A 14,847-nucleotide genomic window follows, 5' to 3' on the forward strand; every position below is an offset into this window, starting at 1 on the left:
TGGCATCCAACCTTCGAAGCAACCGAGTGAGACATGAAAGTCTATGTGCACAACCGTCAGAATGTTGGCAAAGCGCATTCCAGTAAATAAACGCCTGACTGGCGAAGATTATCTGGGTTTTTGTTTGCAGATCATCCTTCGGAGCTGACTCCGGTCATCGCCAAGTTCATTGTCTTGTGGAAAGAAAATTTTTGAGTCTCTCTGAGGAACTCGATGATACGTCGTTTCAATAATCTAACAAAAACAGACTATTTTAGCGTAAATATTGGACCAGCAACTATGAGTTTACATCGCTGCTGTTGACGACACTAGGTTTCAGTAGTTTGTGGCGTAAGATTGTGTATCTGTCTTATCTCGGGCGCTTCGGGTGAAGACCGGTCGCAGCCGACGATTGAAGTTAGGAGGATGTTGGTTATCCGGGTGCAAGATGAGAAGAGTCTTGGATTTCTATACATTGTGATTTACGAGTGACAGTGACGAGATTCGTGTCTCCCTTGAGATAAAGTGCATCTCGGCACGGCTAAGTCGTTGTAGCTACGAAAGTGCGACGACTATAAAAACGTGGGTGACAACGGTTGTTAACTTTCTTTCGATCTTTGTACCTTGTTGGCGCGTTATGTGCTGTGGTGTTTCGAATTTGGCCCAACAGGTTTGATAAGTGCATTCAAGCGTGTGTTCTGTTCAGTGCAATTTTATTTCCTTTATTCGGAGATGGTAGAACCTGGGACGTTTTGTGGAATAAAGAACCGAAGAGTGAAGGTCGCTTTTGTGCTTAGAATATTGTTTGTTGTGAGCTTATTGTCGATTTCGGTAATAAATTCGCTGATCGCATCATCCGATGGCAACGCCGTAGTTTTCAAATCTCGACAACGTCGTCATCTGCTTGAGATTCTGCAGGATCAGGTAGAGGTATTTGGATCTGTTGATGTCGGGTTTGTGACAGATTTGAAACCCGAGGAATTTACGGAATTTGCGGGTACAACTGAACCAAATTGGTTTCCGGGAAGGAATTGTACGCCAGCGGCGATCTTTGAGTTTCCGTCAGATGGATTTACTCGCGAGGATCGTCGTCATGGATGGATCGTAGTACACTTACTGATTGCTTGCTACTGTTTCTGGCTACTAGCCATAGTCTGCGATGATTATTTCGTACCGGCGATCGAGTTGATGTGCAAAAGTAAGCGACAAGGTTGACAGTCCTATCTAAGCAAGTATGACAACGACCATTCTATATTTATCAGAACTTCAGGTGAAGGAGGATGTTGCAGGGGCAACCTTCATGGCGGCAGCCTCATCCAGCCCAGAACTGTTTATTAACTGTGTTGGAACATTTGTAACTAAAGGGGATTTAGGAGTTGGTGCCGTGGTAGGATCCGCCGTGTTCAATATCCTAGCAGTTCCTGCCGTCTGTGGACTTTTAGGTGGACAGGTATGTTTAGTCGGAAATAAGTAGTTTGTGAAAAGATAGGGGAGGTACACTTTCCAGATCTGACAATAAGATTACTAAAATCTACCTAAAACATGTATGCGAATACTGTGTATCCTTACATACCATCTTTCTAGAACAACATATGGAAAAGAATGACTTTCCCAAATTTTATAGTTGTTCGGCAATAAATCAATGAATGTTATGTTATTGAATTGTAACGTGAATAAAATGGAATTCAATGTCAATCTTGGAATGTCAAAATCACGAACAGTAGCACGTAATTTGCATTGGAGCAATGCCTTGATGAATACTATATTCATCACGTTTTTGTGTTTTTTGTTTGTAATTATGAACCATTATGCAAAAAAATAATAAATAATGATAAAAAATATATTTAAATTTGTTAAACAAAAATTTCCTTAGCATAAAAAGCGGGCGGATTTACCCCATTTTAGTGGTCAGATTTGCTCCACCGCGTCATTTTTCATTACGATGCGATTAAAAAAATATATGAAAAAAGTTGGACTAAATTCATCTATGCACTTTGTAGGACTTTAATCGAAGAATTTAAATTACATTTTTTATGCAATCACTTTAACAATCAGAAATATCCTGAGGACAATGATGCACAAAAATCAAATCAAAAGTTGTAAAAACACCTTTATTGGCGTTTGAGCATCTCAATGTAGACTAAGAAAAAGGTTGTCATGCCACCATATTGATTCGCGTAGTGCTTCCGATTTTCGATAACAGTCTGGTCGGGTTTACCAAACGGTCGGATTTGCCCCACCTTACCCTATCATGAATACGCCATAATCTTGAATTCTATCCCATTACTTTGACATGTGCGTACCCGGGCCATTATGTGTCAAACTAGTGGGCCTAGTATATGTAAGAGCGAGATGATAAATTATCAGCGACATGCGACCTCTAGTAGTTATAATCTTTTTTGGTCTGTCATCTTGGAAATAAAGATAGCGGAGGCTATCTACTATTGTTTTACTATCGAGTAATGAATAATTTCTTTTACCAAAAATATCCATAATACACACCTCTTTAAAATAAATCATCATGAAATGGCAATTTGAAATCAGCCAGTGATGATATCAAATTGGCAACGAACATTAATTTTCGGTACGGGTAACGCCTGAAAACAATTACCGAAAAAATACTCAACATCATATCCAACGGAAATTATTAATGAATTTTCATTAAAAATACTGGCGCCACTAGCACACCCGATCAACATCAACCCGAATACACAACCGCAACGCAACCGAGGTTTGGTTTCGTATTTTTCGTGTATCATTCCATACTCGTTCACCGGTAACCGAAAACCAAAACCCAACCGGGGTGCAATGTAAACAGTTTAGTTTTCTTGTCTCGGTTGCACACAACCAAGAACAAAGCCGCACACGGTGTAAAGCAAATGAAAACATGTGTGTAGATTTCGTTTACCGTACCGGTACTCAACCGGTTTTTTCCCACATCTGAAATAAATATTCTACCAGTTGCAATTTCGACCAGACAATATGTTCAATGTTGCGATAACCGTCACCACAAGCGCAGAGACCGTTCTCCCCGCCCCAATACTCCAAAGATGCGCATTCAACGTACCATTTGACATGACCCGATATATCACCCAAAGGAATTCACGACCTTCATCCATCCGCTTTAACCAAGGTTTGCTGATACCTTTCGGATTCCAAAACATTCATTGCCCCAAATGAAATTTGATAAATTTTCCTCTGCGTCCTCTGACAAGATATACTGAAAAATTCGTTGAAGCTACACGATATTTCTTAAATATCTCCTTCTAATGCCCAAGTGTCCGCCTTCTCAGCAATGTGCAATGTGCAATTTCACAATGAAGCAATGTGAAAGAACTCAAACTAGTATTTGTATCTGGTAATCTGGTACGATTGTTCGTTTCGTCTGAATCAAGCCAGTCAAAACGTTCTACGCTTTCACCGGAGAAATTTCTTGTTTTGATTCGATTGTTTCGGACACTGGACGCGTAACTCTTTAAATCACTGGGCACACTAAATGTAGCGAATATCATAAATTAAGATAGATCGGTTATCATCGTGAAGACAAGCCCATGGCATACCGTGGAAGTTGAAGGCACCTAGAACCAGCTGAGGTGCGATGAGTATGGAAACAATATAAATAAGTCTTTGCCTTTGATTCGGATTTGAAATGCGACAACTTCAATACATGGTATCGAACAAAGGCTAATCCAATTGAAATAATAGCACATTTTAATCCCTAAAACGCTTGTACACCCAGGTTTTTTTACGAGGTTTTTTTTACGCGGATTTTCCGACTAACGCGGTTTCTTTACGCGGATTTTCCAATTAACGCGGTTTTTTATGCGAATTTTCCAATAAACGCGGTTTTTGCAAAAATAGTTCCAAAAGTCCTTTTAAATGCAAAAGACTTATTAGTATTTTAAATGCAAAAGACTTATTAGTATTTTTCTGAAAAAAATTCCTTTTAAATGCTTAACTTAACTTTAACTTAGAAGAATTTTGGCAGTTTCATTTTGCGCGAATTTCGCAATTAACACGGTTTTTGCAAAAAATATTCTAAATACTTTTGAATGCAAAAGACTTAGAAGATTTTCGGAAAGATGGAAGAGACGGGTCTGGAAGATTCCTTATGGCCCGCACCCCAACAATATGGGTATTTTCGGAATGGACTTGAAGAGTAGGTGCCAGAAACTGATTTTTGACGCCATTTTGAAATCAAAGATGGCAACTTCCGGTTTAGCGAAATTCGCTATAACCCAATCAATATGGTTATTTTCGGAATGGACTTGAAGAGTAGGGACCAGAATTTGATTTTTGACGCCATTTTGAAATAAAAAATGGCGACTTCCAGTTTAGCGAAATTCGCTATAACCCAGTTAATATGGGTATTTTCGGACTGGTATTGACAAGTAGGTGCTAGAAATTTATGTTTGACGCCATTTTGAAATCCAAGATGGCGCATTCCGGTTTAGCGGAAATTCCCTACAACCCATGTAATATGGGTATTGTCGGAATGGTCTTGAAGAGTAGGTACCAGAAATTTATGATTGGCGCCATTTTGAAACTTCCGGTTTAGCGAAATTCGCTATAACCCAATCAATATGGGTATTTTCGGAATGGTCTTGGCGAGTACTAGACAAAGATCGATGTTTGACGCCATTTTGAATTCCAAGATGGCGACTTCCGGGTTAGCCACATTCACTATAACCCAGTCAATATGAGTGTTTTTGGAATGATCTTAACGGGTAAGTTCCAAAAATTGATTTTTGACGCCATTTTTAAATCCAAGATGGCGATTTCCGATTTCGCGAAATTCGCTATAACCCAATCAATATTGGTATTTTTGGAAGTTGTAGTACAAATAGTTTTAATTAAACAGTTGAATTTACTTAAATTTAAGCAATATGTTTAATTTGAATAAATTCAAACCCCCAACTCACACCACATACGTCTCTTTCTTCACTCTCTTCCATTCTCATCGCACTTTCCTGGATGAACACATAAAAATATTTTGCATTTTGCTGGTTTATGATTAGATCTTATATTTGAGGGTGATTTAGATGATTGCCCAAATTTTTCATGCGAGAATTTCGGTAAACCTGAAGTCACCATATAAAATTTTAAAATGACGGCAAACATCGACGTTTGTCTGCTACTCGTCAAAACCATTCCGAAAATACTCATGTTGATTGAGTTGTAGAGAATCTCGCTAAGCCGGAAGTCGCCATTTGGGATTTGAAAATGGCGCCAAAAATCAATTTTTATGGAAAACCTTGCGGGGAAGGTGCAGATTTATTTATTTCTGGTACCTACTCGTGAATTTTCACTGATTGAAGCGAAGGATTCTGGAACGAGCTAATTCTATATTTCGCAAATAAGGCATGTCTACTCCCCGGGCGGGTACTTATACATATACTTATTCGTACACGCCCGAGTTCAAGAAGTAATACACTTCTCCGCCAAGGGTGTTGCGATTGCCAAGATCAATGGTGTGTTCTATTGTAGCTGCTACGCTCCACCAAGTTGGCCCATAGAACAGTTCAACCAGATGATCGACAGGCTCTCGTCCGACCTAGTGGGCCGGAAACCGGTAGTTCTAGCGGGAGACTAACGCTTGGGCAGTAGAATGGGGCATCCGCTGTACAAATAGCAGGGGCCAAGCGCTACTGGAGGCGCTTGCGAAACTCGACGCTGTGTTAGCCAATAATGGCTCCGCTAGCACATTCCGTAGAAACGGGGTGGAGGTATGGATTGACGTAACATTTGTCAGCCCGGGTCTGGTTCCAGGCATGGAATGGAGGGTACACGAGGGCTACACCCATAGCGATCATTTAGCAATTCGCTTTAGGATCAACTATGGTGTGCAGCATCCGAGGGCGGGAGATCCCTGTCAGGTACGCGGGTGGAAGTCTAATCACTTCGCCATCGAAGCTTTCACCGCGGCCCCGGGACTGGAGGCCAACACCGACAGTCTAAGTGGGGATGCGCTGGTAGACGTCCTATCACGCGCGTGCGACGCCACTATGCCGAGGAAAACCCTGCCAAGAAACGGCAGACGCCCGGTATACTTGTGGAGTGCCGAGATTGCGGCTCTACGATCAGCCTGCCTCAGAGCTAGACGTAGGATACAAAGAACCCGCACCGAGGATGCAAGAGAGAACCGCCGTGAAGTGTTTCGAGCTGCGAAATTGGCCATTAACCCATTCATGCCCATGTTGTTTGTGGACAACAACGTTTTTTAACAGCTATAACTTTTGATTGAGGCAAGATTTGCTCGCAAAAACAAGTAAGCGTAATAACTGTAACTATTGCTTTCATTTGAGTATTAATAGTTACAAGGATCAGCTTTAGAACTGAAGTTATTGCAATTAGTCTAATTGGATTCTAATGGAGCGGTTCTGCCAGGAGCAATTTACGTTGACGACTGAAAATTAATTTTTCATATATCTTCGTTATGTTGCAATATTATTGAAAACTGATAAAACTTATCAATTTAGACTGTCTTTGGCTACATTTTCTACGCAATTGGATTATTGCAAATATTCTAGGAGAATTGTATTGGGAATAGGAAGATAAAAAATGAGCAGCTTCTAGCACTGCGAGGAAAGCACCTATTTTTATAAAAAAAGGCTTTTCGTGTTTCTTGTCCCCACCGTTTTCAGGGAAAGATAGTTTTTGAACCCCACATGCACGAGAAAAAAGTTGGGCATGAAAGGGTTAACAAGGCCATTAAAAGCAGCAAGAGAACGTGTTTCGACAACCTGTGTGAGAGTGCCAACGCGAATCCGTCGGGTGACGTCTACAGAATCGTAATGGCCAAGACCAAAGGGGGCTCTCCACCCCCAGAACGGTCTCCGGACCGGTTGGCGACGATTATCGAAGTACTCTTCCTGTCTCGAGCCACAAGCCCCTGGCCACCTGCACTACGAGACAGTGTGGGCGCGGCCGAAATGGTGGCTCCGCTGACGAATGAAGAACTACTCGCAGTGGCTAATTCCCTAGCAACGAACAAAAGCAGCGATCATAGCGAACCCGAACATGTTCAGGCTAGCTATGCAGAGATGCCTTGACGAGTGCCACTTCCCTGATAGATGGAAAAGGCAGAAACTGGTGCTGTTGCCGAAGCCCGGGAAGCTGCCAGGCGACCCATCGGCGTACAGACCAATCCGTCTGATCGACACGACTGGCAAATTGCTTGAGAGGATTATCCTCAACAGGCTAACCCCGTACTCAGAAGGTACGGACGGCCTGTCAAGCAACCAGTTTGGCTTTCGGAAGGGTAAGTCCACGGTGGGCGCTATCAACTCAGTGATAAAGACTGCCGAGATAGCGATCCAACGAAAAAGGAGAGCCATTCGATACTGTGCGTTAGTGACACTTGATGTGAAGAACGCATTCAACAGCGCAGTGAGTGTGTGTATAGCCGTATATGTGGACTGCCTCATGCCAAGATGGGAGGGTCGTAGCGTAGTATGTTGGGACTTAGCTATTGATGCCTCGTGGCGTGGCAGAGAAGTGATAAAGACTGCCGAGATAGCGATCCAACGAAAAAGGCGAGCCATTCGATACTGTGCGTTAGTGACACTTGATGTGAAGAACGCATTCAACAGCGCAAGCTGGGATGCCATCGCGCTCTCGTTACACCGGCTAGGCCTACCGGATCCTGGAAAGTTACCTCCAGAACCACGTACTGCTATACGAGACCGATGCTGGTCAGAAAAGGGTTCCTACTACCGCCGGAGTCCCGCAGGGCACGATCCTAGGCCCGGTGTTATCTAACCTCATGTATGACGGGGTTCTGAGACTGAAGTTCCCTCCTGGGATCAAGATCGTCTATGGGGAGTCAATTCCTGAGGTAGAACTAACCGCAGAACACGCGATAAACACGGTGGAGGAATGGATGAGCGCGAGAGGCCTGGAGCTCGCTCGGCATAAGACGGAGGTAGTTATCGTCAACAACCGCAAGTCAGCACAACATGCAGTTATCAATGTGGGAGAAGTCGTGATCACCTCGCAGCGGAGTCTGAAGTCTCTCGGAGTTATTATAGACGACAAGCTGACCAGCCATGTCGACTATACATGCAAGAGAGCGTCTACTGCTGTTGCGGCTCTATCGAGAATGATGTCCAACAGCTCAAAGGTGTGCACCAGTAGACGTAGGATACTGGCAGGCGTTGCCGTATCTATCCTCAGGTACGGCGGAAAATAAAGGAGCCCGCGAGCGCACCAGGGTGGCTTCGGTCGCCAGATGGCAGCGTGAGTGGGATAACTCCTCGAAAGGTAGGTGGACCAATCGGCTGATACCTAACATATCGAGCTGGGTGGGCAGACCCCATGGGGAAGTTCACTTCCATCCAACACAATTCCTGTCAGGCCATGGCTGCTTCCGACAGTATCTCCACAGGTTCGGGCACGCGGAGGTCCCCGTCTGCCCTAACTGCCCAGGTGTCGACGAAACTGCCGAATACATACTGTTCGTATGTCCTCGTTTCGACGTCGAAAGAAGAGCAATGATCGACGTCTGCAGCTGGGACACAACCCCTGATACCCTTATTCAGCGGATGTGTCAAGCGGTGGAGAAGTGGAACGCAGTATTGATTGCAACCACCCAGATTGCCTGCAGGCTGCAGGGAATCTGGCGTACCGAGCAACAGACGACGAGCACGACTAACTAGAGATTGGTTAGTTGGAGCGGAAAAAGGCCGAGCGCAAAAAAAAGTGAGTGAATGGTCTGTGCATGCTGAGTCGGGTTTGGGGCAGCGACTGGCAACCGCGTAAGGGGTGAACCCAGCCACCACGCAGCAAGGCAGAAGAGTGAGTGTATAGCCGTATATGTGGACTGCCTCATGCCAAGATGGGAGGGTCGTAGCGTAGTATGTTGGGACTTAGCTATTGATGCCTCGTGGCGTGGCAGAGAAGTGAAGGGTGAGCATCCAAGTCAGCCTCCCGCGGTATGTTAGGGGTGAGCACAAAAGTCAGCCTCACATGGTACGTTAGGGGTTAGCACAAAAGTAAGCCTCACAAGGTATGAAAATGGTGAGCACCTAAGTAAGCCTCACATGACATGTCAGAATCAGAAGTGGGGCCTAAGAAAAATGTCCCACATGGGATGCCAGGGGGAGCGACAGGGGTGTAATAGAGTGGTATGATCGAGAGTGAATCAGGTGATAGGGTGAGCATCCAAGTCAGCCTCATATGGTATGTTAGAGGCGAGCACAAAAGTAAGCCTAGCAAGGTATGAAAAAGGTGAGCACATAAGTAACCTCACATGGCGTGATAGAGGTGAGCACAGAAGTAAGTCTCATGTGGAGTGTTAGAGAGTGAATCAAAGTGTGACAGAGAGAGCACCCAAGTAAGCCTCATACAGGACGTATGGACGCGTGAGAAAAAAACACGACTGAGTGTTGTTTAGTTAGATCACGCGGTATGGTCCGGAAGTAGACCGTCCAAGCGCTGATTGTATTAGATGGATACGGTTTGTATTGTAAAGGAGACTTATTGGCATTATTTTTGTAATCGGAGAAATAAAAGCCGTGTGGTGTCCGGCGGGCTGAAATCTTTTTGCACTATTTCAGCCAAGAATAGAACCTCTGGGAACTGCTCCCATGTCGTAAGAGGCGACTAACAACATGCTAGAAGTTCCTAGGTCGAGGTATTGCTCCGTACCGAAGACTTAACCTGGGCGAACCTTAAGGTTCAGAGTTGTTAATCGATAATTAATCGTCATCGTCGATAACGTTAACCACCCGTCAACGTCATCGGAAACTCCGTTAACGATAATGTATCGTCGGATTCATCGTCATCGTCGATAATTCATCGGTGGTTATCGCGATACATTTTGCGTTACTTTCCCGTTTATTGGAGTTGAAGTTGATGCGGTTAAATTTCAATTGCTTAGAAATAAATAACTATTGAAGGACATGTTGTTGGCAGTTGAAAATCAATAGTTTGGACATTTTCTAAGCAAAGGGGGGGGGGGGGGTCCGACGATGTGTCAAAATCGAATTTTTTGTCAACTTTTCGGGAGTGTTTTATATTGAAGGGAAAGTTATTGGTAGTTGACAATCAATAGTTTTGGACATTTTCAATACACAGGAGGTTCGACGATGTGTGAAAATAGATTTTGTTCAACTTTTGGGGAAAGTTTATTATATTGAAAAAGCTATTGGTAAGTGAATAATCAGCTCCAATAAGACTTTAATTTGACTAGTATCGATGAACGCGGATCAATACGCACTGAAAATTCGCCGCGTCTGTTTTAATGAATCTAATTTCAAGTTCCGTTTTTGGTAACAAACCCGTCCATCAGGTTAACGATCCTTTGTATTTCCCTTCAATGTTCGATATAATCGTTCGTATACATTTATTTCACAAACAATCCGATATTAGAAATAGGAAACACTTTCGCTGATTTATAACATCTAGAGCTATCATAACTCTTTGTATAACGTGTTATCACTCGATAGTTTGCAACCCAAAAAATATATCGTGGAGAAGGAATAGCGAGGTTAGTCTGAATAATGTCGCAATAAATAGTGATCCGGCCCATTGAGCAGATAAGATTGGTTTTTCTGGGCAATACTCCCACGATCGGCTGTGTGGAGTTGAAATTGCCTTTGTTTAGAAAACATAGGATACTCTCGGTAGCCGGCTACCCAGATTTTGGAAGAACAAAAAACTTAACAAGATCTTTATCGAGCGATCGTGTTTTCGAAAACTAACTGAACTACAAACTAAGGGATCATCCATAAATGACGTAGCATTATATGGGGGAGGGGAGAGTTTTGCATTTTGTGATGATGTGTGACGACTGGAGGGTAGGGGGTCATGTCAGGCTATGTAGCTTTTTCAAAGGGGAATAACTAACATCGGTTTTTATTTAAAAAAATCACGGGGACAGGGGGGGAGAGTTACCGTCAAGCTACGTAATTACCAGGGGGTATTTAGAGGTTTGTGACGAAATGCTACGATGGGGGAGGGGGCTGGTAAAAATTGCTCAAAAAATGCTACGTCATTTATGGATGATCCCTAATAAACTATGCTTTACAGGTCGCATCGCTTGCTTGGAGCGAATCCTAGACCCTATTTCCTTCCAAACTACCAACTCCGCGACACCTATGGAAGAGTCTGATGAACCTTCGGTATAAGATTCCTCATTTTATTCAAACGATCGCCGGGTAAAATCATCACCGACACGATAGAAACCACGAATAAATTCGTCGCGTGATTGAATATTATTAAAAAATATAAGCAGTGCTCCTTATAGCCGGCTATCCGGAGTTCAAGTTGCTTATTTTGCTATTCGTATTAATACAACAAATGATAAATTTCCCAAATTCTCGGCAGCCGGCTGCCCAGAGCAATTATTACATGATAACGCTATTGGCACACTTACTAACAACTCTTCCCTTCCCGTGATACATGTGGAGATGCAGAGGATTCCTCGGTCTCTAGTAGCAACATGTATCGGACTAACATTCCTTCCTTTCCCAGAAGATCTGCATTCGGACGTAGCCGGCGTCGGTATTGATCAGCATGCAGGGATCGGAATAGATTGTACAATGTGGCTCATCATGTTATTCCCAAGCATGTTGTTCCAATCAACATTTTGCAACCTAATTTGGTTCTGGTCAATAACGGAGTAGCAACTACGGGCGATCTCTTATGCTTATGCTTATGCTTATGCTTATTTTTGTAATCGGAGAAATATTCCAATCGTTCTCTGTCAGGCGTCGGAGATACCTCTCCATTAGACAATATTATCATGCGGGCTTCAATATCCACCAGGGAATGCAACGAAATTGAAAGGAATGGAGTGATTGGTACTTAACTGTACAAATATTCTATGTAGTATCAGTAATCAATAAACACATTTTCGCTAAGCCGTCGGTCATACAAACCCTTAACAAAGTGTGTTTTCAAATGAATAGAAGCTATTATCGGGGAGATTTCATTTTCACTTACATAACATACGTCATGTCTAAACTTTCATCAATACGAGTAGAAATTACTCCGAACCTTACTACCCACTCCGGAAAAAAGTATTCGGCCGGCCCTGTCATCAGCTAACAATAAGCCTCTTTCCTTGCGGGAATTCACGCTTACGTTGCAAAGCTTACATGACTTTCCTTCCGAAATTTTGAAAGGAGGCCCTCCTTTGCTTTCCATGGTGAATAATTGTGTATTTTTAGATATTACGAAAGTTGCTGTGTGGCACCTCCGTAAAAGCCTCCAAAGACGTTTTTGGAGATCGTTGTATTCCTCGTACTAGAAAAATGACCTTTTAGCTAGAAATGCATGCGACTAGATCATTTATTACTATAAACTACAATGTATTTTATTCTGTTGTTTATTCTCAGGTAGTCCAACTGAAATGGTGGCCTGTCACACGCGACTCGATAATGTACGGCATGGCCGTCATCGGCCTGATCACTGTGCTCTCCGATGGGAAGGTTATGTGGTACGAAGCGCTAATCTTAGTTTTAGCCTACATTCTCTACATTACAGGTATGTTTGGCTACACGTGAATAAGCTATAATAACTCATTCGTAGAATTCCGTGTGAAATTTTATCTATATGACGAACCTCGCAACGGAAACTATCTTCGCGTTACACCAAGACGAGAGGCCCAGTTCGAGTGAATTGCAATCGTAAAAAAACTAGAGCCGCTGTTGCCTTTGCTGATCGCTAATGTCGTGTGCAAGGGTGTGCGTATCTTAATTGTCGCTATCTCAAGACGAATGATTCCATCGAATAAATTTGTTAGTACGACGTGTGCAGAGGCGAGCGGTTATTAAATTATTGCCGAGTCGTTTCACTTTTCACATGGGTTATTACACGACGTCCGCCCGGAGAGCATGACTTAAAATAAAGCCGATTCTTACAGAGAACCAAAATATCACTGGGCTTCATTGTAGGTCACGAAATTTACATTGCGATAAGTACGCTCTTTTTAATTAGTGGCAATGAACCTGGAACGTTGTCTTTCCCGACCCCAGACAAAACCGATGAGTTTATTGCTTTGTCTTGGCGTTATCTCGTATTTGCTTAGCTATTGCATTTTGGGATTATTAAATAGAAACGATTGCAATGTTGCACTTTTGGAGTAACGACAAACAAGTAATGGAATGGATAAAATTTCACACGTTGATCTTCAATATTTAGTGGAAAATGATTCGCCATAGTTTCTATTGCTAGGTTTATTTCCAAAGGGAACTTCAACACTTATTGTTTGTATATCTACTTTCCAGCAATGTACTGCAATGATTCCATCAATCGTTGCATGTCACGTGCGTTTCGTCGGAAATCTTGCGTCAGACCGTACACGGAGGTTACTGAAATTTCACCGCTATTGTCGAATGGACAAAATGGCACTGCAAATGGTATACACTTTTACATTAATATTTTAACATAATTTCACAAGACTAATCTTGTTTAAAGGTACTTTGAAAAATGGCCACGTCAAACAATCCTGCGAAAGCGAAGCTAGTGAAGATAGCTTCGAAGATTTCGGTATGTAAATGTATGTTTTCTTATTCCTTGCAATTAACGGATTGCTAATATACCTAACAGAATTAGCATCAACGCCCTGGAATCGTCGAGAAGAAAATACTTTGGCATACCTCTGTCGCTGGCCTATCACGTTTCTCCTGTGGACCACTATCCCGGATTGCCGTCGCTATCCCAAGCTGCGCATCTTGACGTTCTTCGCGTGCATATTTTGGATCGGTATTACATCCTACTTTGTCGCGTTTCTTATCACCGTTGTGGGTAAGTTGAGAGGTAGATTTATTCGATTGTAAATCAACCAATCGTTTCATCTATTCGTACAGGTGACACCATTGACATTCCCGACTCTGTGATGGGACTTACGTTCCTGGCGGCTGGTACGAGCGTGCCAGAAGCAGTGTCCAGTATCATCGTCACTAACCAGGGACATGGTGAAATGGGTATTAGCAACTCAATTGGATCCAATACTTTTGATATCCTGCTTTGCCTCGGTTTACCGTGGTTGATCAAATCGCTAGCTTTACCTGCCGTACCTGGAAATCGATGGGTAAGAGCTTATATTTTTGTCGAATACATCCGCAATATGTGTACTATATTTCGCTTAATTTTCAATTCAAGGTGACTTTAAATTCATCCGGTCTACCCTACTCAGCGATTTCGCTGTTATCGACGTTGTTTGGGCTGTACATCGCATTCTGGGCCAACCGTTTCAAGCTGGACTGGAAAGTCGGGTTAACGTGCCTGGCGATGTATGTGGCCTTTTTGACAGTGTCCAGTCTGATCGAGCTCAACGTGTTCTTCCAGGTGAATCTGCCAACATGTATTCACTAAGCGCTGATCCGTGTGGTGCCGTCGAACGGTTGGCTAGATGGCGCTTCGTACTATGTTATTTTATGTACATATTATTGTAATAATGATATTTTAACATGTAAATGTGTAACAAAATATTTTGTTAGTCGAGCAATAAGAAGTATACTCAAAGCTGCTAAGCAGGTACAGACAAAATGATTGTTGGGATTAATTCAGAAAGATCGTTTTTGGTTGTGTGTCCTAAGCTGGTAATAATGATTGTGGTTCAACTCTGCATACCCACAAAAACCACATACATCTGCATACCATATGATTTAAAAGATATTTAATATTTCAACATATGATAACATTAGTACCTTCAGGAATCAGAACTCAGTAGCGACGTTCTTCACGTTGATCTGAGATTTGTGCCTTGCGTGATTTCTCTTTTCATCATTTCCTGGCTGGTAGGATTGGGGAAGCGGTAAGGTTAGAGATAAGGAAAATAACGACACAGATAACATAGAAAATTTTCCACTCTCAAGGGAATAAAAGACACTTCTCGATGAGCCGATATATCAACACCCC

General features: G+C 42.8%; 1 protein-coding gene across 1 annotated transcript; it reads left to right on the plus strand.

The window, feature by feature from the left end:
• Positions 1–600: 600 nt before the first annotated feature.
• LOC131696143 (sodium/potassium/calcium exchanger 3-like) lies at positions 601–14,599 on the plus strand. The gene is made up of 8 exons (XM_058984682.1): positions 601–1,177; positions 1,242–1,429; positions 12,321–12,468; positions 13,212–13,343; positions 13,402–13,473; positions 13,534–13,731; positions 13,794–14,017; positions 14,089–14,599. Exons 1-8 carry the CDS (start codon positions 712–714, stop codon positions 14,299–14,301), a joined length of 1,641 nt encoding a protein of 546 aa, XP_058840665.1. The 5' UTR covers positions 601–711; the 3' UTR covers positions 14,302–14,599.
• Positions 14,600–14,847: the final 248 nt, after the last annotated feature.

This window comes from Topomyia yanbarensis, unplaced genomic scaffold (assembly GCF_030247195.1).
Source record: "Topomyia yanbarensis strain Yona2022 unplaced genomic scaffold, ASM3024719v1 HiC_scaffold_79, whole genome shotgun sequence".
Lineage (NCBI taxonomy): Eukaryota > Metazoa > Arthropoda > Insecta > Diptera > Culicidae > Topomyia > Topomyia yanbarensis.

Bases quoted from the DNA above. Each gene is read 5' to 3' on its own strand.
- LOC131696143 (XM_058984682.1), top strand. From the start codon at position 712: ATGGTAGAACCTGGGACGTTTTGTGGAATAAAGAACCGAAGAGTGAAG. The intron at 13,344-13,401 runs GTATACACTTTT...TCTTGTTTAAAG, and splicing joins ACAAAATGGCACTGCAAATG to GTACTTTGAAAAATGGCCAC. The intron at 14,018-14,088 runs GTAAGAGCTTAT...TTTCAATTCAAG, and splicing joins CCGTACCTGGAAATCGATGG to GTGACTTTAAATTCATCCGG.